This window comes from Macaca nemestrina, chromosome 12 (assembly GCF_043159975.1).
Source record: "Macaca nemestrina isolate mMacNem1 chromosome 12, mMacNem.hap1, whole genome shotgun sequence".
Lineage (NCBI taxonomy): Eukaryota > Metazoa > Chordata > Mammalia > Primates > Cercopithecidae > Macaca > Macaca nemestrina.
In genome coordinates, this window is record NC_092136.1 from 120,305,504 (window position 1) to 120,332,643 (window position 27,140).

Here is a 27,140-nt window from a genome sequence, read left to right on the forward strand (position 1 = left end):
CTCCTCCTGTGAATCATGAATGTTCTTAATGGCATCTAGAATATTGAATCCTTTTCAGAAGGTATTCAGTTTGCTTTGCCCAGACCCATCAGAGGAATCACTATTATGGCAGCTATCACCTTATGAAATATATTTCTTAAATAATAAGACTTGAAAGTAAAAATTACTCCTTGATCCATGAGCTGCAGAATGAATATTGTGTTAGCAGGCCTGAAAACAACATTAACCTCCTTGTACATCTCCATCAGAAGTCTTTAAGTGACCATGTGCATTGTCAATGGGCAGTACTATTTTAAAAATAACTTTTTTTTTCTGAGCAGTAGGTCGTAACAGACGTGTTGTCATCCAGGCTTTGTTGTTTCATTTATAGAGCACAGGCAGAGTAGATTTCGCATTATTCTTAAGGGCCCCAGGAATTTCAGAATGGTAAATTATCATTGGCTTCAATTTAAAGTCATTGGCCCCTAACAAGAGAACTGGACTTTCTTTTGACATGTTGAAGTCGGACATTGATTTCTCCTCTCTAGCTGTGAAAGTTCTAGATGGCATCTTCTTCCAATGGAAGGCTATTTCATCCACATTGAAAATCTGTTGTTTAGTGTAGCCATTGTAATTAATTATCTCAGGTACGTCTTCTGGGTAACTTACCGTAGCTTCTACTGCTATGTCAACACTTGCCGCATCACTTTGTACTTTTATTTTTAGGGAGACGATTTCTTTTCTTAAATCTCATCAGTTTACCCCTGCTACCTTCAAACTCTTCTTCTGTAGCTTCCTTACCTCTCAGCCTTCATAGAATTGAAGAGAATTAGGGGCTTGCTTTGTATTAGGCTTTGGCTTAAGGGAATATTGTGGCTGATTTCATCTTCTTTATACAGACCATTCAAAATTCCTCCATACCAGCAATAGGCTGTTTCACTTTCCTCTTGTTCATTTGTTCACTGGAGTATCACTTTTATTTCCTTCAAGAATTTTTTCTTTGTGTTCACAAGTTGGCCATTTGGCATAAGAGCCAAATCTCAGCTTTTGACATGCCTTCCTTACTAAACTTAATCATTTCTAGCTTTTAATTTCAAGTGAGAGATGTGCGACTTGTCACTTGAATCCCTAAAGACCATTGCAGCGTTGTTAATTGGCCTAAATTCAATATTGTTGTGTCTCAGAATAAGGAGGCCCAAGGAAAGGGAAGGGAGATGGGGGATGGTCAGAACACACACAACATTTTTCCATCAGGTTTGCCACCACATGTGGGTGAAGTTCATGGTGCCCCAAAACAATAAATAGTAACATCAGAGATCACTGATCAGAGATCACCGTAACAGATTCTATTATGAGAACTACCAAAATGTGGCACACAGACACGACATGAGCACATGGTTTTGGAAAAATGGCACCAACAGACTTGCTCAGGGTTGTCACAAACCTTTAATTTGTAAAAAATACAATATCTGCAAAGTACGATAAAAATACGAAGTATGCCTGTACCTGTAAAAAGTTGAGGAAAAACTAAATGGTGGTTTGTAACTGTCACATACAAAGCATTAATTCAGAAGAAGGCATTGGCCAGAAATCATAGAAGCAAGAATCATAAATAGGCCTTTAGATTTTACTCTTGCTGTTTAAATAAAATCATTTTGGAAAGTATTTTTCCAGTATTGTTTCCTTAAGATCACTTTACATATACAGACAATCCTTGACTTACTATGGTTCCCACTTCGGCAGTTTTTTTACTTTACAGTAGTGGGAAAGTAATACACATTCAGTAGAAACCACACTTTGAATTTTGACTTTTAATCTTTTCCGGAGCTTGGCAATATGTGGTACGTTACTCTCAATGCTGGGCAGCAACAGTGAGCCACAGCTCCTGGTCAGCCATGTGATCACAGGGTAAACAACCACTCTACAGTGTATATAGATGATTTTGCCCAGCTGTAGGCTAATGCAAGTGTTCTGAGCACATTTAAGGTAGGCTAGGCCAAGCTATGGTATTTGGTAGGTTCAGTGTATTAAATGCATTTTCAACTTAAGATATTTTCAATTTTTGATGGTTGTATTAGGATATAATTTCATCAGAAATCAAGGAACATCTATACTTAAACTGCTTGTAAAACTACTGTAGAGGCCTGGCGCCGTGGCTCACAGAGGTCTGTAATCCTTGAACTTTGGGAGGCCGAGGCAGGCAGATCACCTGAGGTCAGACCAGCTTGAGCAATATGTAGAAACCCCGTCTCTACTAAAATTACAAAATTAGCCAGGCATGGTGGTGCATGCCTGTAATCCCAGCTACTCCAGAGGCTGAGGCAGGAGAATCACTTGAACCTGGGAGGTGCAGGTTGCAGTGAGCCGAGATAGAGCCATTGCACTCCAGCCTGGGCGACAGCGCGAGACTCCGTCTCAAAAACAAAAACAAAAACAAAAACAAACTACTGTAGAACTGCTTGAGGTTGGGGGCATTATTTTCTTTGGTAAACCCAGCTGCTGTTTGTAGTTGTTTGGTGCTTTGATTGACTAACATGCTAAAAATGCTGCCAATCTCATTGTTAAACATGTTGAATGTCATATTCATCATAGAGTAAGAATACAAAATTGGAGTGACCTATTAAAATATTGCTTTGTATGTGTCCTACTTGAAAAAATCTCTGAATTTATCTACAAATGTGCTACAGAAGGGCTTTTTACAAAATGCCTTTATGTACAAACTTTTGGGAATATGGCTTTAAATGGAAGATTATATGGAAGACATATTCACAAACCATAAAGCAATTATCTACAAGTATAGAGGCTGTATTAAAAAACAATGTATTTGACTTATAAGAGCAGCTACTAGTAAATCACTTTTTAGGTGTTTGACCATCAGAAATCTTAAAATCATGACATATGCAAACTTAAATTTACAAAGTAAAAAATATTAGTGAGAAGTATAATTTTTAGCAAAAGAATTCGTAAGCTCATTCATCTCCCCCAAGCCAGCTCCAGCTGCTACACAGGTGAAACAGCAGTGATTTAATTTTATTTGAACCTAGAAAAGTTATGCCCTGCCTGTGGTCATAGTGGGTTTTATAGTGAGTAAGAAAGAATGCTAGTATGCCAAGGATTTGCTTCCCAGAGTAGTAAGATGTTAGTTGTTGTAAAGGTGTCAGGGTGTAAGAAAATTAAATTTTAGGCTGGGTGTAGTGGCTCATGCCCATAATCCCAGCACTTTGAGAGGCCAAGGCAGGCAGATCACTTGAGTTCAGAAGTTCAAGACCAGCCTGGCCAACATGGTGAAATCCCATCTCTACTAAAAATACAAAAAAAAAATTAGCCAGGCGTGGTGGTGCATGCCTGTAGTCCCACCTACTTGGGAGGCTGAGGCAGGAGAATCACTTGAACCTGGGAGGCGGAAGTTGCAGTGAGCTGAGATGGCACCACTACATTCCAGCCTGGGCCACAGAATGAGACTGTCTCAAAAAAAAAAAAAAAAAAAAAAAAGAATGAAAATTTAGTCTCAGTCTTCAGGCATTTTGTATCTTACATTCTCCAAATGTCAGTTTTCTGTGTAATTTATAAGTAATGTAGGCTAAAAGGTAATAGGTTGTGATAGGCTACAAGCAAGAAAACATTGGGACTCGGCACAGTGGCTCACACCTGTAATCCTAGCACTTTGGAACACCGCGGCAGACAGATCAGCTGAGGTCGGGAGTTTGAGAACAGCCTGGCCAACATGGTGAAACCCCGTTTCTACTGAAAATACAAAAATTAGCTGGGTGTGGTGGTGCATGCCTGTAATCCCAGTTACTTGGGAGGCAGAGGTGAGAATCTCATGAACCTGAGAGGCAGAGGTTGCAGTGAGCCGAGATCGTGCCATTGTACTCCAGCCTGGGTGACAGAGCAAGACTCTAAAAAAAAAATAAAAAAGAAGAAGAAAGCATTGGAATATGATCAGAAAAGGTCTGGTTGTGTCAAGGTCAGACCTTTTTAATGGAGAACCATTGATATTCCACAGAGATATGCAGTTCTGTGTATTTTGTCACTTGAGAGTACTTATTGAAATGTTGAAAGGATTCTGGTTGTCTGTCTCTTTGTCTGGCCTTGTATAAGCTCAGTATCCCATTCTCTTTTGTGTTCTTTGCATTCTTGGCACAGTTCAGCGGACCAGGAGAGGAGAAATTGAAACATGCTGCTGCTACCTTTTGCAGTAACCAACCTTTCGCCCTGGAAATGATCAAGTCTCGTCAGAAAAAGGATTCTCGATTTCAGACTTTTGTGCAAGTGAGTTGAGTGAGTCATGTAAGAAAAAAAATAAGGCAAGTTTTTATCAATTATCAGATAAACTGGGGGAATTCTGACTAAGACTTTTACAAAGATTACATCTATGTTAACTTTTTTTTTTTTTGGAGACAGGGTGTCTCTCTGTCGCCCAGGCTGGAGTGCAGTGGCACAATCTCAGCTCACTGCAACCTCTGCCTCCTGGGTTCAAGTGATTCTCCTGCCTCAGCCTCCCCGGTAGTTAGGATTACAGGTGCATGCCACCACACCCTGCTAATTTTTTCTATTTTTAGTAGAGACAGGGTTTCACCATGTTGGCCAGGCTGGGCTCGAACACCTGACCTCAAGTGATCCGCCCACCTCGGCCTCCCAAAGGGATTACAGGTGTGAGCCACTACACCTGGCCCATATTAACATTTTTAAAAGCTATACATTATCTCTTAAATTCCTGGAAGGCATAAAAATGATTTTGGAATGGTGAATAGTGAAAAATATATGTCAGGATTAAAATACTTGATACAGAAATCCACATTGCCACCAGGCTTTTATCAGGAAACAACCGTATGCTCTATTAAGAGAATATTGTCAAAGCATGAGAATGGGCTTCTCCAGGGAAAAACATAACAGCAGCCATACTCATTGGGGTATATGAATTAAGGGTCTTTCAGCTATGGCCAACAGACCATATCTAGCCTGTTACCTGTTTTTGTAAAGTTTTATGTAAACACAAACATGGCCACTTGACAGATTTCTCACAGTTGTTGTGGTGTGTGGCTATGGTTTAGCAGGATCTTCCCTTGAGAGTTTGACCAGGCTGAGATCACAGTGTCAGTTGGAGCTGCAATTCTCATCTGATGCTCGAGATTCTCTTCTAAGCTCACTGGTTGTTAGCAGAGTTCATTTATTTGTAAATGTATAACTGAGGTCCTACCTTGCTGGCTATTGGCTAGGAACCAGTTTCAACTCCTAGAGAACACAGATATCTCTGCCATATGGCCCCGTTAGGCAGTTTAGAGGTGGATGTTTGCTTTCTTCCAGGCCAGTAGGAATGTGGCTTTCTGATACAGATTTGTTTTAAAGGCTCTTCTAATGAAGTCAGGCCCATCCAGGACAATTTCCTTTCTTACGATCTCAAAATCATGTGGTGGCAACCTAATCACAGGTGTGATATCCCATTGTATTCACAGATTCCAAAATGTTCATACTCAAGGGCATGGGATTACACAGAGTATTTACACAAGAGGATGGGAACCTTGGAGGCCATATTAGAGTTCTTTACTACACAGAGCCTTATTCATTCATTTATGCCAAAACAGTGGAGCTGAATAGTTGTGAGAGAGACTATATGGCCTGCAAAGCCTAAAATATTTACTAACTGGCATTTTACTAAAAACTTTGCAGACCACTGGTATAGATGAGCTGGCATACTCAGACTGGTTATCCATTGTGCCTTCTTGGAATGGCAGATAACAAATTAACCACTTTTGGTAGGAATGTCAATCATAGGAAAATGGACCTAGATTTTCTGAATAGGTGAAGATAAAACTGTTTTAACACAAGGAAGCAATACGTAGAGCTGCTTATGGATGCTTTCAGTCCCTCCTTAAACAGATAACAAAGCAGCCATTAATTTAGTGATAGAGGCTCCCTTCCCCCATTATGTGATTAAAGGAGAAAGCAGAAGTATAGTGTGGCAATGATATATCTTGGCATTTTTTAAAGATCTTGATTTAATAACCAGAACTGTGATGCATTAAACACTTAACGGTGAATACATAGTACATGTTAACTATGATTCTAATAAGAATTACAGATTCACTTGTTTCACTTTAATTTTAGGATGCTGAAAGTAATCCACTGTGTCGTCGTCTTCAACTGAAGGATATTATTCCCACTCAAATGCAAAGGCTTACTAAGTACCCACTTCTATTGGATAATATTGGCAAATACACAGGTACAACATTTTCACTGAAATAAAAAGCTTAGGAACAACAACAAAAAAATGCCCAATATCCTGTAAATAATATCTTACAGCATCCTGAATGGAGTTGGATTTCCAAATAGTACAAGATTTTCTTTTTTTTTCTTTTTCTTTTTTTTTTTTGAGACAGGGTCTCACTCAGTGATGCAGGCTGGAGTACAGTGGCACAGTCATAGTTTCCTGAAACCTCAAACTCCTGGGCTCAGGCATTCCTTCCACCTCAGCTTCCCCAACAGCTGGGACTACAGGTGTACACCACCACACATGGCTTTTTTTTTTTTTTTTTTTTTAAGCAAGGGTCTCACTATGTTGCCCAGGCTGTCTCAAACTCCTGGCCTCAAGCAATCCTCTCACCTCCCAAAGTGCTGTGATTATAGGCATGAGTCACCATGCCCAGCCAAGATTTTCTAACAAGATATAATCTAGTCTTCTTTGGGCTGTTTGATTTAATGTACTCCATTAGTAGCTTTAGCACAGGGTTTATCAAACTGTGAATCGTAGACCAAGTCATGCTCACTATCTGTTTTCATAAGTAAAGTTTTATTGGAGCACAGCCATGCTCATCTGTTTATGCACTGTCCCTGATTGCTTTTACATTATAACAGCAGAGTCGAGTAGTTTTATCAGTGACCATTTGGCCTGCAAAGTGTAAAATTATCTGGCCCTTACGGAAAAAGTTTGACCATCCTTGTTCTAGCCTACATCATTTTTGCTTTAAAGAAGGTTCATCCTTGGCTGAAGAGATGTTTCATGGATATCTATCTATGACTTTTATTAAGCCAAATCAATGCATTGTAATTCCAACTCTCCTGTTTTGAAACATGAAGTGAATCTGTTTCTCAATTGAGCTTTAGGTTCTTATACTTAGCTCTCACTAATAATTTAATGCAACTGAAATCTTGTTTCTTGTGCCTGAGAATTTGAATGCATAACCAGGAAATTTTAAATTATGGTACCTGGTTACAAAAGTGGTTTACACTCATACACATTAATTTTTATAATTTAATATATTTGCTCAGTCTAGTTGGACTGTGGTTTGGAGGATTATAATTTTGAATGTTCTGATTTTGGTTTTCTTTGTATTATAGACATGACAGAGCCTCAGTACGTTTTGTTTTGTTTTGTTTTTTTGAGATGGAGTCTTGCTCTGTCACCCAGGCTAGAGTGCAGTGGCACAATCTCAGCTCACTGCAACCTCCACTGCCTGGGTTCAAGCAATTCCCCTGCCTCAGCCTCCCGAGTAGCTGGGATTACAGGCACATACCACCACACCCGGCTAATTTTCTTGTATTTTTAGTAGAAACGGAGTTTTACCATATTGGCCAGACTGGTCTTGAACTCCTGACCTCAGGCAGTCTGCCTGCTTTGGCCTCCCGAAGTGCTAGGATTACAGGCATGAGCCACCATGCCCAGCCAAGCAATCCTCCCACCTCCCAAAGTGCTGTGATTATAGGCATGAGTCACCATGCCCAGCCAAGATTTTCTAACAAGATATAATCTAGTCTTCTTCGGGCCACCTCAATATGTTTTGATGAATTTCATCTTCTTTTAATGTTGTAATCTGTTTTCTTTCTTTAAATATAATCTCAAATTCAAAGAAACTTGTTTTGGAATTATTTTGAATTATGTTATTAAAAAATTTTGTTTAACAAATTCACTGGACATAATTATGTAGGCTATGCACTGTGAAATTCTAGGGGTAGAAGGGATTTCCTTTTATATTGTTTACAAAGTAAATGAGACCTGCCCTTCTGGAGTGTGTAATATAGTGGTCCTGGTGCTTCATGTAAAGCATCTCTTCTTGGATTTCAGGTTCTGTACTGTGATTTCTTTTTTAAATATTAGAATTTATGTTTTAAAGTCCTGTTAGAAGTTTTACCTGTCCAAGGACAGCTTGAATTGAGACTCTGACAGAGGCTTTAAGCTGGTACAAAAATCTTCAAGGTCTGTTTTTTGCTCTGAAAACTATTGAAATGAAATGAAATCTCGTTTACATATATTTTTATGGTTTTCTGCTCATTTCCTCTATTTTACGTTTTTGATTTCTTCCCCATATTTAGAATGGCCAACAGAAAGGGAGAAGGTGAAGAAAGCTGCAGATCACTGTCGTCAGATCTTAAATTATGTAAATCAGGCTGTCAAGGAGGCAGAAAACAAGCAGGTAAAAAAGGAAAACAAGAAGATACGGGATAACATTGAGAGAACATTAAATTAGTATTACCTGGGATCTGTGAAATAGTTGTACAACTATCATTACCTAATGGACAGGGAAAACATTTGTTTACTGTTGGCGTAGTAGGCAGGTCAAGATCAATTTATAATAGAATATCAGAGTTGTGTTTGACTTTTTGGAACATCTCAGGCTGCTTGTTTGCTCTTTCATGTATCTGTTCATTCAGCAGATATTTATAGAGCATCTACTGTATGCTGGGCATAGGGTACAGAGTAGTTGAGAAAATGAGCACAGTATCTGCCCACACTGAGCTCGTTTGCTAGGAGGATAGAAAGGCATTTAACAGGATTATAGTGCAGATATTTTGTATCAGTTGTGATAGCTGCTATCAAGGATAATTTCAAGATGCTATGATATATAACTGTGTGGCCTAGCTTAGTTTGGGGATGTTAGGTGGTGCCTATTAGAGGAAATTTTCTTGAGAAATTGACACTTGAGCCAAGCTCTGAAGGATGAGTGGAAGTGAACCAAAATGATGTGAAGGGTGCAACCCTAGAGGTAGAGGCAATATATACCAAAGTTCTGACAGAAAAAGAAAGCATGGTCTGTTGGAGGAGTTGAAAATTTAAATGAGTGTGGATCATGCCTAAAAAGCAAAGTCAGAGTGGCATAAAATGAGGGAAAGTAGACCAAGGCCAACTCATAAAGGCCCTAGAGATCAGATTAAAAATTTTGATTTTTTATTCTTAAGAGCAGTAGGAATTCAGCATAGACAAGTAAGAATATAGTATCAGATTTTCATTATATAAATGTCACCCCTACTACTGTATGGAGAATGAGTTGAAGGATAGTGGATGTAAGAGCCCATTTATTAATCTTGCAGCAATCTAGGATAGCTGATGGCAGCTTAGAGAAGTTGGAGAAGTATTTAGAAGGTAAAATTGACAGGACTTGATGACTGATTTGAAGAAGGATTTGAAGGAAAAGTGATGTCAAGAATAAACCCCCAGGTTTCTGGATTGCATATTTGAATGGACAGGATGAGTGGAGAAGCCCCAGATTTGTGGGGAAGATGATGAGGTCACTTTGGGCTATCAGGTAGACTGTACAGTAAGCAGTTGGCTATATGGGTCCACCTGTAAGGACCATGTTGAAGATAGAAATGTAAGATTGTGAGCATACAGAGGCTAATTGAATCCATGAACACGGATGTAGTTTCTTAGGAGCTAAGTATGATTACAACTGTCTTGGTGAGTCTATAGAAAAACTAGTACTTTCAACTGTGCTGTTCAGAGTGTAAAATGATAAAATCCCAGAGGGTTATATAGCAATATTTATTTAGATTAAAACTCTGTACATACCCTTATATCTACCTTTTGACTCAGCAGTTCTGTTCCTAGTGATTTGCTCAAGAGAAATGAACCATATTAGAGTTCTTTACTACACAGAGCCTGATCATTTATGTATTATCTGTGGCTACTTTTGTTCCAAAACAGTGGAACTGAATAACTGAGAGAGACTATATGGCCTGCAAAACCTAACTGACCTTTTACTAAAAACTTTGCAGACTCCTGGTATAGATGAGCTGGCATACTCAGGCTGGTTATCCATTGTGCCTGCTGGAAATAGCAGATAACAAATTAACTAACTAACTTTAGTAGGAATGTCAATCATAAGAAAATGGACCTAGATTTTCTGAATAATAAAATATATCTTTATCTGAGGATAAAGATACACCCACAAACAGACAAGAATGCTTATAGCAACTTTGTTCATAATAGCAAAAAGCTAGAAACAGCCCAAGAATTATCAACAGAATGGATAAACCAACTGTGGTATACTTATAAAAGAGAATGCCCTGAGTGATTAAAAAAAAAAAAGGAATGTACCACTAAGGCATACAACATGGACAAATCTCACAAACATGCTGAATGGAAAAAAAAAACAGAGGCAAAAGAGTACATACCTATGATTCTATTTTTTTTTGAGACGGAGTCTTGCTCTGTAGCCCTGGCTGGAGTGCAGTGGCCGGATCTCAGCTCACTGCAAGCTCCGCCTCCCAGGTTTACGCCATTCTCCTGCCTCAGCCTCTGGAGTAGCTGGGACTACAGGCGCCCGCCACCTCGCCCGGCTAGTTTTTTGTATTTTTAGTAGAGACGGGGTTTCACCGTGTTAGCCAGGATGGTCTCGATCTCCTGACCTCGTGATACGCCCGTCTCGGCCTCCCAAAGTGCTGGGATTACAGGCTTGAGCCACCGCACCCGGCCCCTATGATTCTATTTATATGAACTTCTAAGAGAGACTAAACTATTCTATGGTAGGAAGAAAACAGAAAACTGGTTGCCACTGGGGATGTGGAGGTAGAAATTAACTGGAAAGAAGTATGAGGAAACTTCCTGGGGTGAAGTTTTCTATCTTGATAGACGTTTAGGTTACATAAATGTATAAGCACTTGTCAAAATTCATGGAACACACACTTAAAATGTGTGTTCTACTGTATGCAAATTTTACTTTTTAAAAAAACTGTATGGATACTTAAATGTTCAGAGGTAAAATGTACTTATGTCTGTAATTTATTTTGAAATACATCCAAAAAATAAGATGGACTGATGGATAGAGGGATGAATAAATAGATATATGATAAAACAAATAGAGCAAATGTTAATTGTAGAATATAGATGGTAATATGTAGGTGTTCACTATGCTCATTCAGACTTTTCCATGTAAAATTTGGAAATGATTTTGAGGGGGAATGTGCTTACCCTTTGATCCAACAGTTCTGGAAATTCATCCTACAGATATCCTACACGGGTATACAAAGACATATATTTAAGTCCACTTTATTACAGTATTGTTTGTTATAGAAGAGCTGAAGTAACTTAAATGCCCATCAGTAAGGCGTAATGAAATAAATTATAGTTTATTTACAGAGTTTTATATCCTATAGTCATTTATAAAAAATGAAATAACTCTCTATATGTGCTCATGTGGAACAATCTCCAAGATATATTTGTAAGTCATACACCACACACACACACACACACACACACACACACACACACACGGGGGAATACATATATGAATATATTCTACCATTTCAATGAGGAATACATATAGGAATACCAAAGGAATGCATATATGAATATATTATGCTACCATATCTTGTTTTAAAAAAGGACACATACACACAACGTGCACGAAGACTAGCATACTTATATATGCATGTATAAATCGAGATATACATATCTATTTGCATAGAATTTTTCTCAAAGGCTACCCAAGAAATGGATATTAGTGATTGCTTCTTTAGGGAAAATTGAGGGAGGTGGGGCAATAGGACAAGGTTAGAGGGAGACTTTCTATTTTTTGCCTTATGTCACCATCTGAATTTTGTACTGTGTGCATGATTTACACATTCAGAAAGTAAATATAAGCTAATAAGAGACCAATGACTTTGAAGAGAAGATTGAGAAAGAAAACCCAAAGAGGTAGGAGGAAAACTAGGAGAGTATAATATCACCAAAGCCGAGGGAAGAGAGTGAGTTTTCAGTCCTGTCTAGCATTGCAAAGAGCTCAGTAAAATGGAGATTTTAAATGCTAAGTTTGATTCAGAAATGTCATTAATGACCAAAGCACTAACCTTGGTTCCACCCTGCCTAATTTTCAGCGCCTCGAAGATTATCAGCGTCGCCTTGATACCTCCAGCCTGAAGTTGTCAGAGTACCCAAATGTTGAAGAGCTCAGGGTGAGAGATGGTCTAATCATAATTTTAAAAATAAAATAAAATTTGCTAAAGACCTGGCAGGTAATTAACATCTCAATGGGAATATACATCACCTGAAGGAGTTCTTGTATCATAGATTATCTGTATTTATGATTTTTTTGCTGCCTTTTAAATGCATGATCTGTATGAAGATTAGTCTTTCATTGGAGGAACGTCTTGCATGAAACTGTAATATTACATGACAGCAATTGGCAGGAGACTAAGGGACACTAATTATTATAAAATGTAATTGTATTGTGTTCTGTAGTTTGTTTGTTTCAGACAGGGTCTCGCTCTGTTGCCTAGGCTGGAATGCAGTGGTGCGATCTTGGCTCACTGCAGCCTTGACCTCCTGGACTTAGCCAGTCCACCCACCTCAGCCTCCCTAGCAGCTAGGACTATAGGTATATGCCACCATGCCCAGCTAATTCTGCGTTTTGTAAAGACAAGGTCTTGCTGTGTTGTCAGGCTGGTCCAGAACTCCCGGGCTCAAGCACTCCTTTCTCAGCCTCCCACAGTGCGGGGATTACAGGCATGAGCCGCCATGTCCAGCCGGTGTTCTGTAGTTTAAATAAGGGTAGGACTGTTTACTATGGTAACTTTCCAGGTCATTTAATAACACAAGATAACGTATTATTTTCTCATGAGGGTCTTCAAAAGCATAAAAGTTGGAACCATTATAGGAACAATAGTAGAATGTTTACTAATTGCCACTTCTAGTATGTGGGCTTATGTGTTAACTTTTTCGGATTTTAAGTCTTTCTGTACCATTTAACTACGTGGTGGTTTTGGCAGATTTATTTGGTGGCCGTTAAAATAGACTTTTATGTCATATATTAATACTTTGTCAACAAGCTTGTAAATGTGCTTATTCCCCTTAACTTCCAAAGAATGAGAGTTTTCTAGAGCTGCTAATACTAAAAGATGATTCTCTTACTAATAAGTTGTTAATATTTAGACCAAGCCTAAGTAGTACCTGGACTTTTCATGAGTACTATTTCTTAGAACTTTCTTTGAAATTAGAGCCTTGGAACTCAGAAGCCACTTTCTTATAGACAAGCATATGTACCATGCTCATCCAATTATTCATAGAAAAATTAAAGGATATGTTGAGACTCTAGTGGCTGAATGTTTGTAACTTGATTTTCATAATCTGTTACTATCTGTTTAGAATGAGGTTTGGAAGATAGTACTCCTGAATGTTTTTCTGCAAGATACCTTTTCCTTTTTAGAAAATCGTATGCAGATTACTTTAACATGGCCTTTGTGCCATTTTCAAGAACTGACAAATAGCAGTAATGATAGTTGATGTAAATGGCGTATTTTATATTAAGAATTTCTTAAAAAGAGACTGTATTATATAGAATATCATGTTACTGAGTGCTTGGAAATTATTTGTGCATGATTTTCTTTATTTTGCCAGAATTTGGATTTAACAAAAAGGAAGATGATTCATGAAGGACCATTGGTTTGGAAGGTGAATAGAGATAAAACTATTGGTAGGTCTGATATTGTCTGTTAGTTTTGGGGAGAGTGGCAAAAGGGAAGAAATAGGAGTTTCCTATGACAAAAGGAAGAGGAGAGAACCATTTTCTCAGCAGTTAGCAGTGCTACCTCGTGTTATTTGTACATTTGTAGATCTGCTTGTGTTATTTCATTATATGTAACGTGTTAAATATTCATTTAGGAATGTAACAGAGATCTGATTTAGTCCTATTTCCATCATTCTTATATTCTAGTAAGTCTTAGTATGCTTTGTAAGCTTTCTTTAGACCAGTACTTCTTAAACTGTCTGTGATGAGGAACTGTTTTTTTTTTTTTTTTTTTTTTCCAAGAAACAAGGTCTTACTCTGTTGCCCAGGCTGACGTGTAGTGGCTATTCACAGATGCAGTCATGGTGCACTGCTGCCTCGAACTCCTGGGCTTAAGTGATCCTCCTGCCTTAGCCTCCCTAGTAGCCAGGATTATAGGCGCACACCACCACACCCAGCTTGTTGTTTTTTATTTCCTGTTGGTCACAGATTGACACTTTAGTGAAATACAATAAAAATGAATTATTGAAAATGAAATTTTAAAAGATAATATACAAGTCAATTTTGAAAATTTTGTAGCTTTAACAGAAATAAAATTCCTCTGTTGAATCATTACAAAGTTAACCAAAGACATCCCAATTTCTGTACTTACCATTTTTTTCTGTACTTTTATTTCTAGATTTATACACATTGCTGCTGGAAGACATTCTTGTATTGTTACAAAAGCAGGATGATAGACTGGTGTTAAGGTGTCATAGTAAGATTCTGGCATCTACAGCTGATAGCAAACATACGTTTAGCCCTGTCATTAAGTTGAGTACAGTGTTGGTTCGACAAGTGGCAACAGGCAAGTATGTCCACTGAAGGATACTAATTTCCAGATTCATTGTGAAGTTGCATAAGATACTCATTGCTGTTTAAGTAACACAAGTGGCATAGAGTCTTGCTATTTTTATATTATTAAGCAAATTACGTGAAATTTACTGCTTAGAAAGAGACTTAAGAGTTTATACCCCAAAGTTATTTAGGGTGTCTAGATTCTGTGAATGGTTTTCTGTATTTGAAAATTTTTATGCTATTACTTTGGTTCTTTATGTTCAAATCATTGATAGATCCCAGTGAAAAGCCTTTCATTTAGGGTGGTATGTTTTTTGATTTGGTGAGAAAAAAAATAAAAACTGAAGAGATGGATGGAATTTTGATTAAAAATCAAATTTGACTGGCAAGTTGTATTTTAACTCTATTAACAAAGGGGTCCCTTTTAAAACTTGTTAGTTTCATGGTGGCAAAATAAATTTGTGATCTCTTTTCTCCACTATTCACTGAATATTATTAACAACTTAGCAAAAGGGCAGTTCAAAATAAATGCAAAAGAGTAATAGCATTTAATTTGGTAATTTGGATTTTTTTTTTTTTCTTTTGAGACGAGGGTCTCACCCTGTCACCCAGGCTGGAGTTCAGTGGTGCATCCTTGGCACACTGCAACCTCTGCATCCCGTGCTCAAGCAATTCTTCAACCTCAGCCTCCTGAGTAGCTGGGACTACAGGCATGTACCACCATGGCCTGGCTAATTTTTTTTGTTTTTTGTAGAGGCAGGTTTCGCCATGCTGCCCAGGCTGGTCTCGAACTCCTGAGCTCAACGAAGTCCACCTGCCTCAGCCTTCTAAAGTGCTGGGATTACAGGCATGAGCCACCATGCCCAGCCAGTAATTTGGATTTTTGACATCCTTTTGTTTCTAGTGAATTATTGTGGAATTAGTGCTAATTTGTATAATCTTTGTTTTATTGAAGTACAATAAATATAATACAATAAATAGGTTAATATGGTAAGTTGCACAAATTTTAACTGTACATCTTGATGAATTTTAAAGTAAATATATGTAACCTTTATCTAGTTTAAGGAGAGGACTATTTCAAGACTCTAAAAACATCCCTCATGGTCTCCCAAGATCAGAGTGTTAGAGTAATCTTGTCTTGTTTTTTCCAGATAACAAAGCTTTATTCGTCATCTCCATGTCAGACAATGGAGCTCAGATTTATGAACTGGTGGCACAGACAGTTTCTGAAAAGACTGTGTATGTATTAGATATGGCTACCTTGCTATAGCTACTATTTTCATTATCCCAAGCATAATACTCCATAAACTTAACTTTGTTTTTATAATGTATGGAAACCAAGCACTTCTACTCTTTTAGAGACATTCTACTATGAAATTGTTCTTTTTTAGATTGATGCCTTTTATTTTGATTCTATTCTGGAAGTTTATTTCCTAAAGAAAAAAATATGGAAAATGTCAGCTGAAGTTTTTTTAATGGGTAATGTCTCCATAACGTTAGATTTTTCTTAAGGTATAGTTTTGGACTCTCACCTTAATAGTGTGTTGCCAAAATGAAGATATTCTCTGGCAGAGTGAAGTGTTTTTTTTTTTTTTTTTTTTGGTTGGTTGGTTGATTGGTTTTTGTTTAGTTCTGTTTTTCTTTTTGTTTTGTGAGTATATTTAAAGGATATTTCTTTTGTTGTTTCTTTTTTGTATTTTGGATTTCTTTCCAACTTTCTGAAGCTGGCAGGACCTAATCTGTCGGATGGCTGCATCAGTGAAGGAGCAATCCACAAAGCCAATTCCATTACCCCAGTCAACACCTGGCGAGTGAGTGTTCCTTTGCATTGTAGTAGGACTTATTTTATGTTTTGGGTTGGAAAAGACTAGGATAATTATTACATTTTGTTGCAATGATGTTTAGGTACCTCAGGAAGCTAAAAGATTGTTGTTGTTTTTTTTCCTTTACAGAGGAGATAATGATGAAGAAGATCCTTCAAAATTAAAAGAGGAACAGCATGGCATTTCAGTCACTGGTTTGCAGAGTCCAGGTACACTTTTCTGACAAGTTCAAGGGAGAATGTGCTCTATTATCTGTTAAAATGCTGGCCAGGTGCGGTGGCTCAAACCTGTAATCCCAGCACTTTGGGAGGTCAAGATAGGCCGATCACCTGAGGTCAGGAGTTAGAGGCCAACCTGACCAACATGACGAAACCCTGTCTCTAATACAAAAATTAGCCGGGCATGGTGGTGGGTGCCTGTAATCCCAGCTACTTGGGAGGCTGAGGCAGGGAGAATTGCTTGAACCCAGGAAGCAAAGGTTGCAGTGAGCCAAGATCATGCCATTGCACTACAGCCTGGGCAACTAAGACCAAAATGCCCAAAAAGAAAAAAAAAAAAAAAGAAATAAATAAATAAAATAAAATAAAATGCAAAGAAACTTTAATACTGTTTGATTTATGCAGGTTCCAGCATCAGAGATTCAGTTTAACAAACTTTGCTTTTGAGCCTTCTGTGTGTCAGTATAACACTGCGCTATGTGCTGTGTATTTTGCTTAACAGATGATCTCTGTAGTTTATGGAGTTGTTTTTCTGATTCTTGCCTGAATGCTTCATGTTAAAAGTTAAAAGCTTTGTTTAGCTGTAGTCTACCTTTTCTATTCCATTGGACAGACAGAGATTTGGGATTAGAAGCTACCTTAATATCATCAAAACCTCAGTCTCATTCACTGAGTACTTCTGGGAAATCAGAGGTACGTGATCTCTTTGTGGCTGAGAGACAGTTTGCAAAGGAACAACATACAGATGGGACACTAAAGGAAGTTGGAGAAGATTATCAAATCACAATCCCAGATTCACACCTGCCTGTCTCAGAAGAACGATGGGCATTGGATGCACTAAGAAATTGTAAGTTTTATTCATAACTTACTACAGATACTTATTAAGTATGGCACTGATGTGCCATCCTTAAAGTATGTGGATTTATCAAACTCCACTTATTCTTCTGGTTTTATTGTGGAGATTATAGTATTCTCTACAATGGCCCATGCCACAGACACACACACACACACACACACACGCCACTCTGTTAGCTCCCCACCCCCCAGCCTGGTTCAGAATCACTGTTACAATGGGAGGATAGCGTATCTCTCAGTTGTACTGAGGTGGGAAAAAGACTGAGAACAATTTCTCTGGCTGGGGAGAACCATTTGAAATTTCTAAACCAGCATATGACTAAAGGTATGAAACAAGATTAATCTGGCTGAGAGCTGTGGAAGGATTTGAATGGAAACAGTATGGAATGATGTACTTACTAAATAAACTATTGTAATAGTCTGGCCTGAGACTAAAAGAGTTTGGACTAGAATGTTATCAAAAGGAATAAGAAGGAAGTGAGAAGTCATCAAGTGCTTAAAACAATTGACTTGTTTGGATGTGAGGTCAAAGGAAAGGGAATATTTAGAGATAATTTCATTAATCTTGTCAGAAATAAGAGTCAGAAAAGGACTACCACTGCTTCCCCCACCTCCTTCCATTGTACTTTCTTTTTTATTTTTTTTGATTTGGTAGAATTATAGGCTCAGTTTTAAAGCATGTCAAGATTAAGATAATGAGTGACAAAACATTAAAGAGTGAGTAACTAGCAGGAAGTTAGAGTTTTAGGAGTCAAACTTTAGAGAGAGGTTAGGAAGAGATAGAGATGTGAGCATCAGAGCCGTGAGACTTCCTAGCATCTCTCAGGAAGTGATTGTAGAGCAGAAGGACAGGATCAGAGACCTGAGGGGAACTTGTTGCCTGAAGAAACATGACAGACATTAAGCTAGTGATGAGAGCAGAGAATTGGTTATTTAAAACTACATTATTTTTTATACATTCTCCTGAATTAACAGTCTTAATGATTTCTGCTGGTTTGACTAATATTGTCCCAGTAACTCTATCATTGTCTGGGTGACCTCATAGCATACACTTGGCCCATTCAAAATTAAATTGGTTCTTATTTTTAGTATATGTATGTATCTCATGAAATTAGAGGAAATAATATGCATATAGTGTCTGGATCTGGAAAAAGCAGAACTTTTAGCTTTTTCTGTCTAGCTTAACACAGCCTTTCAACATTCTTAAGAAGTACCTTTAGGGTATTATTCTAGTTATATAGAAGAAAAAATAGAGGCATGATATTGGTTATTCAGGAGTTCTAAATAGGAGTACCTCCCTATTCAGAATGCTTAGATCTTTTCAAGTATAGTTTAACGGTAAATCTTCTCTAAAAGACGGTGCTTTATTTCATCTTCAAAATAAAATGGAAAATGATTGTATGAAATAAAATGATTGTATGAAATTAATTAACATTTTAATATGTCATTAAAAGATACTTTTAAAGATAATTGATAATTCAGCTAATTTAATTCTTGCAGCCGGAGGTTATAGTTGTGAATATGCTTTTTTTTCCCGCCTCCTTCCTAAATCGTTTAGTGGGTTTGTTGAAGCAGTTGCTGGTGCAGCAGCTCGGTTTGACTGAGAAGAGCGCTCAGGAAGACTGGCAACATTTCCCAAGATACAGGACAGCCTCTCAGGGGCCACAGACAGACAGTGTCATCCAGAACGCTGAAAATATTAAGGCCTGTCATTCTGGTGAAGGACATATGCCCTTTAGAACTGGAACTGGTGACATTGCAACTTGTTACAGTCCTCGGACTTCAACTGAATCTTCCGCTCCACGGGATTCAGTGGGACTGGCACCCCAGGATAGCCAGGCAAGTAACATTTTAGTAATGGACCACATGATTATGACCCCAGAGATGCCTACCATGGAGCCAGAAGGGGGTCTTGATGACAGTGGAGAGCACTTTTTTGATGCCCGTGAAGCACATAGTGATGAGAATCCATCAGAAGGTGATGGAGCAGTTAACAAGGAAGAGAAGGATGTTAATTTACGCATCTCAGGCAAGTATCTTTCACACTTACACTTTGATTTTGATTTCGATCATTGCTAACCGTGCTGTATGTTGAAATGGGTGTTGTGTTGGTTTCGAGGTGTGTGTGTGTTTATGTGTGTGTGTTCACACAAGTGCAGTATTTATTCCTTCATTTGATAAATACTGAATCTACTCTGTACCAGACCTCATCATAGGTGCAGGGAGATATAGCAGTGAATAAAACACAGAAAAATCCCCTCTTCTCATGAAGCTAGAGGAAAGAAGCATGGTAAATAAGTAAACAAATAAATAGACTTCAGAAGTATTAGGAAGAAACATAAGTCAGACTAAGGGGACAGAGAGTAATGAAGGCAAACAGGGTGATCAGGGAATAGGACCTCTGATGAGGTAGCATTTGAGCAGAGACCTCAATGAAATGAGGGAATAAAGCCAGGTGGGTACCTGGGAGCAGATTGTTCCAGCAGAGAGCAGAGTGGGGCAGAGGCTTTGCGTCAAGAGCAAGCTTTTTGTGATGATCGAACACTGGGTGAGGGAGGCAATGGCAGGAGATGGGGCAAGAGAGGCGTTTGGCAGGGGAAGTGGTGGCAAGATCATTTAGGCACTGTAGTTTCCAGCTTTAAACTTTTGAAATGAAAATTTTTGGAAATTACCATGAAAGTTTGCAGAGTTTAGCTTTCATCTGATGTGAGGAAATTCTGATGTACCTAAAACTAAACTCAGGAATTAATGGCTTTTCCCTCTCTTAATAACTTTTCAAGTTGAAGTTGTCAGCACACTGTGCTATTTCTGTTTTCTAATGGCAGCACTGGTCTTATCAAATTATTCTGTCTTTATCCATAGGAAACTATTTGATCCTTGATGGCTATGACCCAGTGCAGGAGAGTTCCACAGATGAGGAGGTTGCGTCCTCACTTACTCTGCAGCCCATGACAGGCATCCCTGCTATGGAATCCACCCACCAGCAGCAACATTCTCCTCAGAACACTCACTCTGATGGGGCAGTTTCACCATTCACCTCTGAATTTCTGGTCCAGCAGCGCTGGGGAGCTATGGAGGATTCCTGTTTTGAGATCCAGAGTCCCTCCTCTTGTGCAGATTCGCAGAGCCAGATCATGGAGTACATTCATAAGATAGAGGCTGACCTTGAACACTTAAAGGTACCTCATGCTTCCACATCCATAGGACTTGGTTGTAAGAAACATTTAGTGAGGCGAAGAATAGGGTGATCAAAATGCTGATGTCAATAAACTTGTCCAGGTTCTAGATTTGTATGTTTTCTTTGACTATTATCCATTAATAGGCCTGGGTAAAAAGTTGAGATTGGCATTGTTTATCTTTTTTTTTTTTTTTTTTGAAACAGTCTCACTCTGTCACCCAGGTTGGAGTGCAGTGGCGCGATCTTGGCTTACTGCAAGCTCTGTCTCCCAGGTTCACGCCATTCTCCTGCCTCAGCCTCCCAAGCAGCTGGGACTACAGGTGCCACCACCATGCCTGGCTAATTTTTTTTTTTTTTTTGAAATAGAGTCTCGCTCTGTCACCCGGGCCGGAGTGCAATGGCGCAATCTCGGCTCACTGCAACCTCTGCCTCCCAGGTTCACACCATTCTCCTGCCTCAACCTCCCAAGTAGCTGGGATTACAGATGCTTGCCACCATGCCCAACTAATTTTTTTCTATCTTTAGTAGAGATGGGGTTTCACTATGTTGGCCAGGCTGGTCTCGAACTCCTGACCTCATGATCCACCCACCTTGGCCTCCCAAAGTGCTGGGATTACAGGCCTGAGCCACCGCGCCTGGCCCCAGCTAATTTTTGTATTTTTAGTAGAGATGGGATTTCACCATGTTGGCCAGGCTGGTCTGGAGCTCCTGATCTCCGGTGATCCACCTGCCTCGGCCTCCCAAAGTGCTGGGATTACAGGCGTGAGCCACCGCGCCCCGCCCATAGTCTTAAGGGACCATCATAATGTATGCAGGCTGCCTTGTCTTTATGTGCTGCATGACTATAACTCATGCACATGATGACAGGACCATGTGCAGGGTGACTCTTCGGGGTGGGAGAATTGCATTTATGGTTACCACCTCTACTTTCTTTTTACATGGGAAAATACTAAGTTATTCGTTCAATGGAGAAATTGTTAAAAGGAATGAAATTTACTTTTTACTTCCCACTAACAAAATTTTTAATGATGAAATTAGTATTTCTGAAATTTGGGGGCTTATACCTGTAATGTAAAAAGGCCTTCTTTTCTGTTTTCAGAAGTTTTTGTTTTGTTTTCATGATGTTTGAATAGAAAAACCTATGGGTTTTATTTCACAGAAGGTGGAGGAAAGTTACACCATTCTTTGCCAAAGGCTGGCTGGATCAGCCCTCACAGACAAGCACTCAGGTATGTAAAAGTTATGGGTTCCCCACTCTAGACTAATCATCCTTCACTGAATGAAATGACTTATCATCCTTTGAAGTGAAAACTTTCTGAGATTCCATTTCTTTTCTGTCTTTTAAGAACTGCCTGTTTCTAAACATCATATATCAAGCAGAAGCTCATGCCTGCTGACTCTACTCTTCTCTAAGAGGAACTGCAGTTGTTAGTTCCCATACCATCCCCTCTTCTCTCTTTTTTCACCTTTTCAAAGCAGAAGGCAGGCCGGGCGCGGTGGCTCAAGCCTGTAATCCCAGCACTTTGGGAGGCCGAGGCGGGCGGATCACGAGGTCAGGAGATCGAGACCATCCTGGCTAACACGGTGAAACCCCGTCTCTCTACTAAAAATACAAAGCAGAAGGCAGAGCGGTGGGAAGCCTGGTAAATCACAGATTCCGTGTGAGGCTTACTGGTGCTGCTGTGACTCCCTAGTGTGGAGGATTTGGCCTCATCTGATGTTGGTGCACTTGCCTCTGCTGACAGTGTGGCTGGTGTCTCCCCTGACTGCAGATGGATCTGTGTTCCATGCAGCAGTTTGTATTCATCTGCTTACATGCTGATTCAGAAACAAAGATTGAACCACACCCACAGATGTCATGGGTATTCTTTGCAATGTTAATATATTCTTTTTCTTAATATCACTTCCATGTCTCTTTATTCTTCTCAGATAAAAGTTAGAGCCGCCTGTCCTGGAGGTGACTGCAGGTTGTTGGATTTGGAGTATCGGCCATGTCTCACCACATCCTGGCTCCAGTGTGGATGCAGAGAGAGTGTGACAGAAGATCTGCCTGTGAACCACCTGGGATTAGCCATGTCCCAAGGTGCCCAGAGTGGGACTAGTTCTTCACAGTGTGGCAGCTGCACTAATCTGTTAGTGAGGGAACATCCATTCCCTCACTCTACTCTCCTCACTATCGGAAATTCATTTTGATTCAGAATAAAAACCAAATGTATAGAGCTTTGGGTGTAGGATATGAAATTGTACTTAGATTTAAGAAAAAGAGAAAATCAGATGTATTTATTTGACTTCATTCCGTATTTGAAAGCACATTTTAATTTTTATTTGCCTTGTTTTGTTTTAATTGAGTAGTGAGAGTTTTAGCCCTTTGTCTTTAGTACACCCAAGGATCGACTGCTCCTGAAGCAAAGAGTTCAGGATGGGGTATGCGCAAGTTGGGTAGAGAGGTGAAGAAGAGAAGGAAGTGAGAAGGGGAAGGGAGAAGCACCTTGCTTCACTAAACTGTATTCCAAGCTCCCTGCTGTCCGGTAGGCTGCTTCTCTGAGGGTCACCTCAAAGGTGTGCTATGCCCTGTGGCTCTTATGTGCCCAGGTGGTGTGGTCAGAGAGTAGATGGGCTTCCTCCCACCCTGAGGCAAGCACCTCTTCTCTGTAGCTGGGATCAACCACAATTAACAGGAATCCTCAATGTACTAAATAGCAGGCACTTGAAAATGGGTGTGTTTTCTTCCATTGTCGTCTTTTCTATTGAGGGTTGGGATTTGGGTGGGAGAGGAAAGCAAATTTTATTTTCTTGACTATAAATTTGTTATTCTTGGTATCATTTCATTTTTATAATTATACATTAGACATTGGCACTTGTGTAAAACTGTCCCTGCAGATTGAGCAGGAAGTAAAAACATGGAAATGCTTCGGATAGTGGCAGGGGTGGGAGTTGCTAAGGAAGGGGTGGGATGGGAGTGGGTAAAGAGTTTGGGAAGGTTATCTAACTGAATCACTACTGAGTTGAATCATGGCTATCATTAGCCACGGGTACTGCTGATTATAAGGCCAGTAAAATTTTAGTACCTGGAGGTTTGACTCTAATTTTTGCACTGATGGTGCCAAAGGGCCCTGAGTCAAAAGGAGAGCCAAGGGTGGAGTGGAGAAAGATATGGTGAAGGCAGAACTGCTCGCACCAGCTCCAGAAGCACTTCCTCTGACTTCACTGCTACAGCTCTTTCCACACTGGGCCATGATTGACCTTAAAAATTGCAGACCATCACATACACTGGACATTGCAGGCAAGGTGTTGGTAACTGCCTGCTCTAGGATGAACAGTAGCATTAGCAGCACCCTACAGAGGATGTTTCAGAATCGTAATTTGAGAACTCCTTCAATCATATTGACTTTCTTTGGTTTTCCTTGTGCATTAGGTATATATGTTTTGAAGTATTTTTGCCAACTAAAATGAAGTCTGTAAATTCTGTTAATAAACAAGGAGTTCATCCATTGCTCACATCTTTCATTGGTGCCCTCTGAACTCTGTGGGTTGCCAGGATGTAATTTTAATGCTTCCCTGCAGCCCAAAGATTATTTTTTCACCACAAATGGTAAGGGATGCCCACCTACTTTTATAAACACCACTACAACTTAGCAAGTTTATTTATCTATGTCCAGATTTCTGTTTCTATCCTAAACTGATCTGTGTTTTTAGGTAGATCAACTTGGATCTTTAGACCTCATCTATAAATTGGAATTATATTTTTAGTCATAAGCCAAGTATAATTTAACTCAGAATGGGATTAAAAATTTTAGAAGCAGAAGCTAATATATAAATGAAGCTTGGGATTTGGAACTTTCTGTATCTCTTAGGAGGAACAAGTAAAAACCAAATGGTTACATTGTGCTGCTAGAAATAATGTCATTCTCAATTAAAAGGGTTACACCTGTAGCCACTTGACACTAACACCATGGGGCGGGGGGCAATTAATCAGGAAAAAAGTAAATATAAAAACTTTCCTCTTAACTTCACACACTACAGGGTAATTATGTAATTCTCTAGCACTCAATTAAGAAGCTTGTAGGTTAGCAAAGTTTCAGTTTCTCTAGTTCAGCCAGTATCTTGTCCTTAGTAATTATTTGCTTTCCCTGCAGTTCAGTTTCTCCTTGGAACTCTTAACAGGACTAACTGGAAAAATACTTTGACCATAGCTCTAGTACTTTCAAATAAATTCATATCTAGATTTTCAAACAAAGCCCCAAGATGAAGTCTAATTCTGAAAATATCTCATAATTTTTGAATGTTCTTTTTATCTTATCAACCTAACTTCTCTTCTCCCTCCCAACTTGGCCTCCCACGCCTTCCATTTCATTTTGGTCATTATAATCACATCCATTTGGCTTTGGTTATGACATCTTCCCTTCAGGATGATGGAATTAGATATGCAGCCTGTCTTTGAGTGAGACTGGTCACCATCAAAGGAGTTTTCTCTAAGGGACGTGACTAGAAGTTGAAATCTACTTCCCTGCTAAAGGGCACAAGGGTGGTGTACCAAGAAAGCTACCTTCCCAGAGCAAGCAGGCTGCATTTTAGCTATGGAAGTGACCTGCTGTGACACTGTGCTGTCTTCTGTGGGCTTAATGGCTCCTTCGCTGTGAAGTGGCAAATTGCATGTAGAGTGTCTCCTTCCTTTTCAGAGAACAGTTAATCAAGGCAAATCAGCGAGCCCCCAAAGTGCTGTAATTTAACATCGTGATTACTACCTTTTCTAAGCTATATATTTTGCATACTTTAAAATCACCTAACTTGGACTGCTTGAATTATATTGACTTTTAGAACCGAAATTGTAACTATGTATTATATTATATTATATTATATTGCATGGGAGGTATATTTCATAAGCTTTTTGGCTTTCTTTTTTCCCACAGCAACTTCTAATGACTGTTAGGAAGGATGAATCCCCTTTTAAAAAAGTTTTTGTTGTTATTTGGTTTTGGGGTAGGAGGGAGGATCTACTGTGGTAATAGAGAAGTCCGTTTAAAAATTATTTTTAGAAGCTAAGGAAAGCAATTATGCTTCCTGTGAATTGTCTTTTACTGGCATCGTTTTTTCCTCTTTGATGTTAGTAAATTTGGTGTAATACATTGGGGCTTCCATATTTCAAAGTGGAAGCTTTCTTCTCTGAAGTCAATGTATGGTTTTGAGTTACTAGAGCTTTGGTCAATATTTCCTTCCCTGTATGTCACAGAGGGCACCATTGAGAACTGTGTGCATAGGACCTCAAAATACAAAATTAGCAGGACCTTACAGTCAGCTTCTTAATGGCTAGTTTTTCCCCCTTATATTACAATTTTTGTTTTATAAATCATTTTTTTCCTGACATTTCCACCACTTTTCAGTCATCTGCAAAATTTTTCTTTCCTCAAGAGTTCCTTTTGCCTTATTCCTTATGCCTTTCCCACTGGTATTGAGGGTTTTGATAATAAATTGGTAGGAAAAAAAGTTCCTCCTAGAAGGAAGCCTTCCCCGCCATTTCCAGGTGCCAACTGCTAAGCAGATATACTCCAAAAATGGTAACTGTAATATGCACACTGTTGGTTATTTTTAATAAGCCTCTTCCTACTAGAACATTTTATTTTCCTTGTTCACCATACAATCATGTACTCTTTAACAGAAATTGCTTTTAAAAAATACCTGGAACTATCTTTAAAAAAACTTTATTAATAATCATGTATTTTTACTGATCACATTTTGAAATGCCTAAAAGACTTTATTGTTCTAATTATCCAGATGTACCTTTGTAAAATAGCTCTTTTATGAATTAGCTGATAAGGCTGTATGTTTCTGGAACAAAATATTGGTCATCTAAAAACTTTCTGTTTTCTGGGGTCTGGGAAAATAGAAAATAAGAGTTCAAATATTAAATAAGCTTAAAGGAACCAAGTATGTGACTTTTTATTTGTATTCTGGTTGATTTGTCTTGTCCAAGTTGTATTAGAAAAGTTGAGGAGTCGAGGAGCCTGTAATTAATTTTACCGTCAGTGACTGTCAGACATCTTCCTGCTTATTGGAGCATCGCTAGCAACACGGCTAAACCTTCATGACAGTGCTGGCAGGTGGGCTGGCCCTAGCATATGGGGCAGGTTTGTTGTTTTTTTAACAGCTTTATTGAGATATTCACATATCATATAATTCATTTAAAGTGTATAATCAGATGGGTTTCGGTATATTACATTATTGATTTTTAATTGTGGTGAAATATATATAACAAAATTTGCTATTTTAACTATAAAGTTCAGTGAGGTTAATAGGCCAGCTTTTATGACTCACTTGAAGATAACTTTGGTTTTAATCCTACCCTAATTGAAACATATGTTTCTCTCATTCCTGTCCCCAGTGCTGGGCTTCTTCACATACCAACATTTCTGTGCTTTTACCAACATCATTTTAGCTCAGAAGGCTTGCTTGCTTTGGGCACTTTCCGTATTTTGGTTTTGAAATATACTTGTAATTTGACTTATTCTTGGGATATCTTAGTTTTCAGTCATTC

The 27,140-nt window shown here is 38.9% G+C and overlaps 1 protein-coding gene across 4 annotated transcripts in view; it reads left to right on the forward strand.

The window, feature by feature from the left end:
- Positions 1 to 26,525, forward strand: part of LOC105476492 (Rho guanine nucleotide exchange factor 12) — a 148,029-nt gene extending 121,504 nt beyond the window's left edge. For all 4 annotated transcript variants that reach the window (XM_071075718.1, XM_071075716.1, XM_071075717.1 and 1 more), the window contains 14 exons: positions 4,126 to 4,251; positions 6,088 to 6,202; positions 8,290 to 8,390; positions 12,070 to 12,147; positions 13,589 to 13,664; positions 14,377 to 14,544; positions 15,686 to 15,773; positions 16,259 to 16,345; positions 16,487 to 16,566; positions 17,189 to 17,422; positions 18,989 to 19,459; positions 20,293 to 20,609; positions 21,768 to 21,837; positions 22,538 to 26,525. In XM_071075718.1, coding sequence (XP_070931819.1) covers positions 4,126 to 4,251; positions 6,088 to 6,202; positions 8,290 to 8,390; positions 12,070 to 12,147; positions 13,589 to 13,664; positions 14,377 to 14,544; positions 15,686 to 15,773; positions 16,259 to 16,345; positions 16,487 to 16,566; positions 17,189 to 17,422; positions 18,989 to 19,459; positions 20,293 to 20,609; positions 21,768 to 21,837; positions 22,538 to 22,548 — 2,022 coding nt within the window. In that variant the 3' untranslated portion in view covers positions 22,549 to 26,525. The remainder of the gene's footprint in view (positions 1 to 4,125; positions 4,252 to 6,087; positions 6,203 to 8,289; positions 8,391 to 12,069; positions 12,148 to 13,588; positions 13,665 to 14,376; positions 14,545 to 15,685; positions 15,774 to 16,258; positions 16,346 to 16,486; positions 16,567 to 17,188; positions 17,423 to 18,988; positions 19,460 to 20,292; positions 20,610 to 21,767; positions 21,838 to 22,537) is intronic.
- The last annotated feature ends 615 nt before the right edge of the window (positions 26,526 to 27,140 follow it).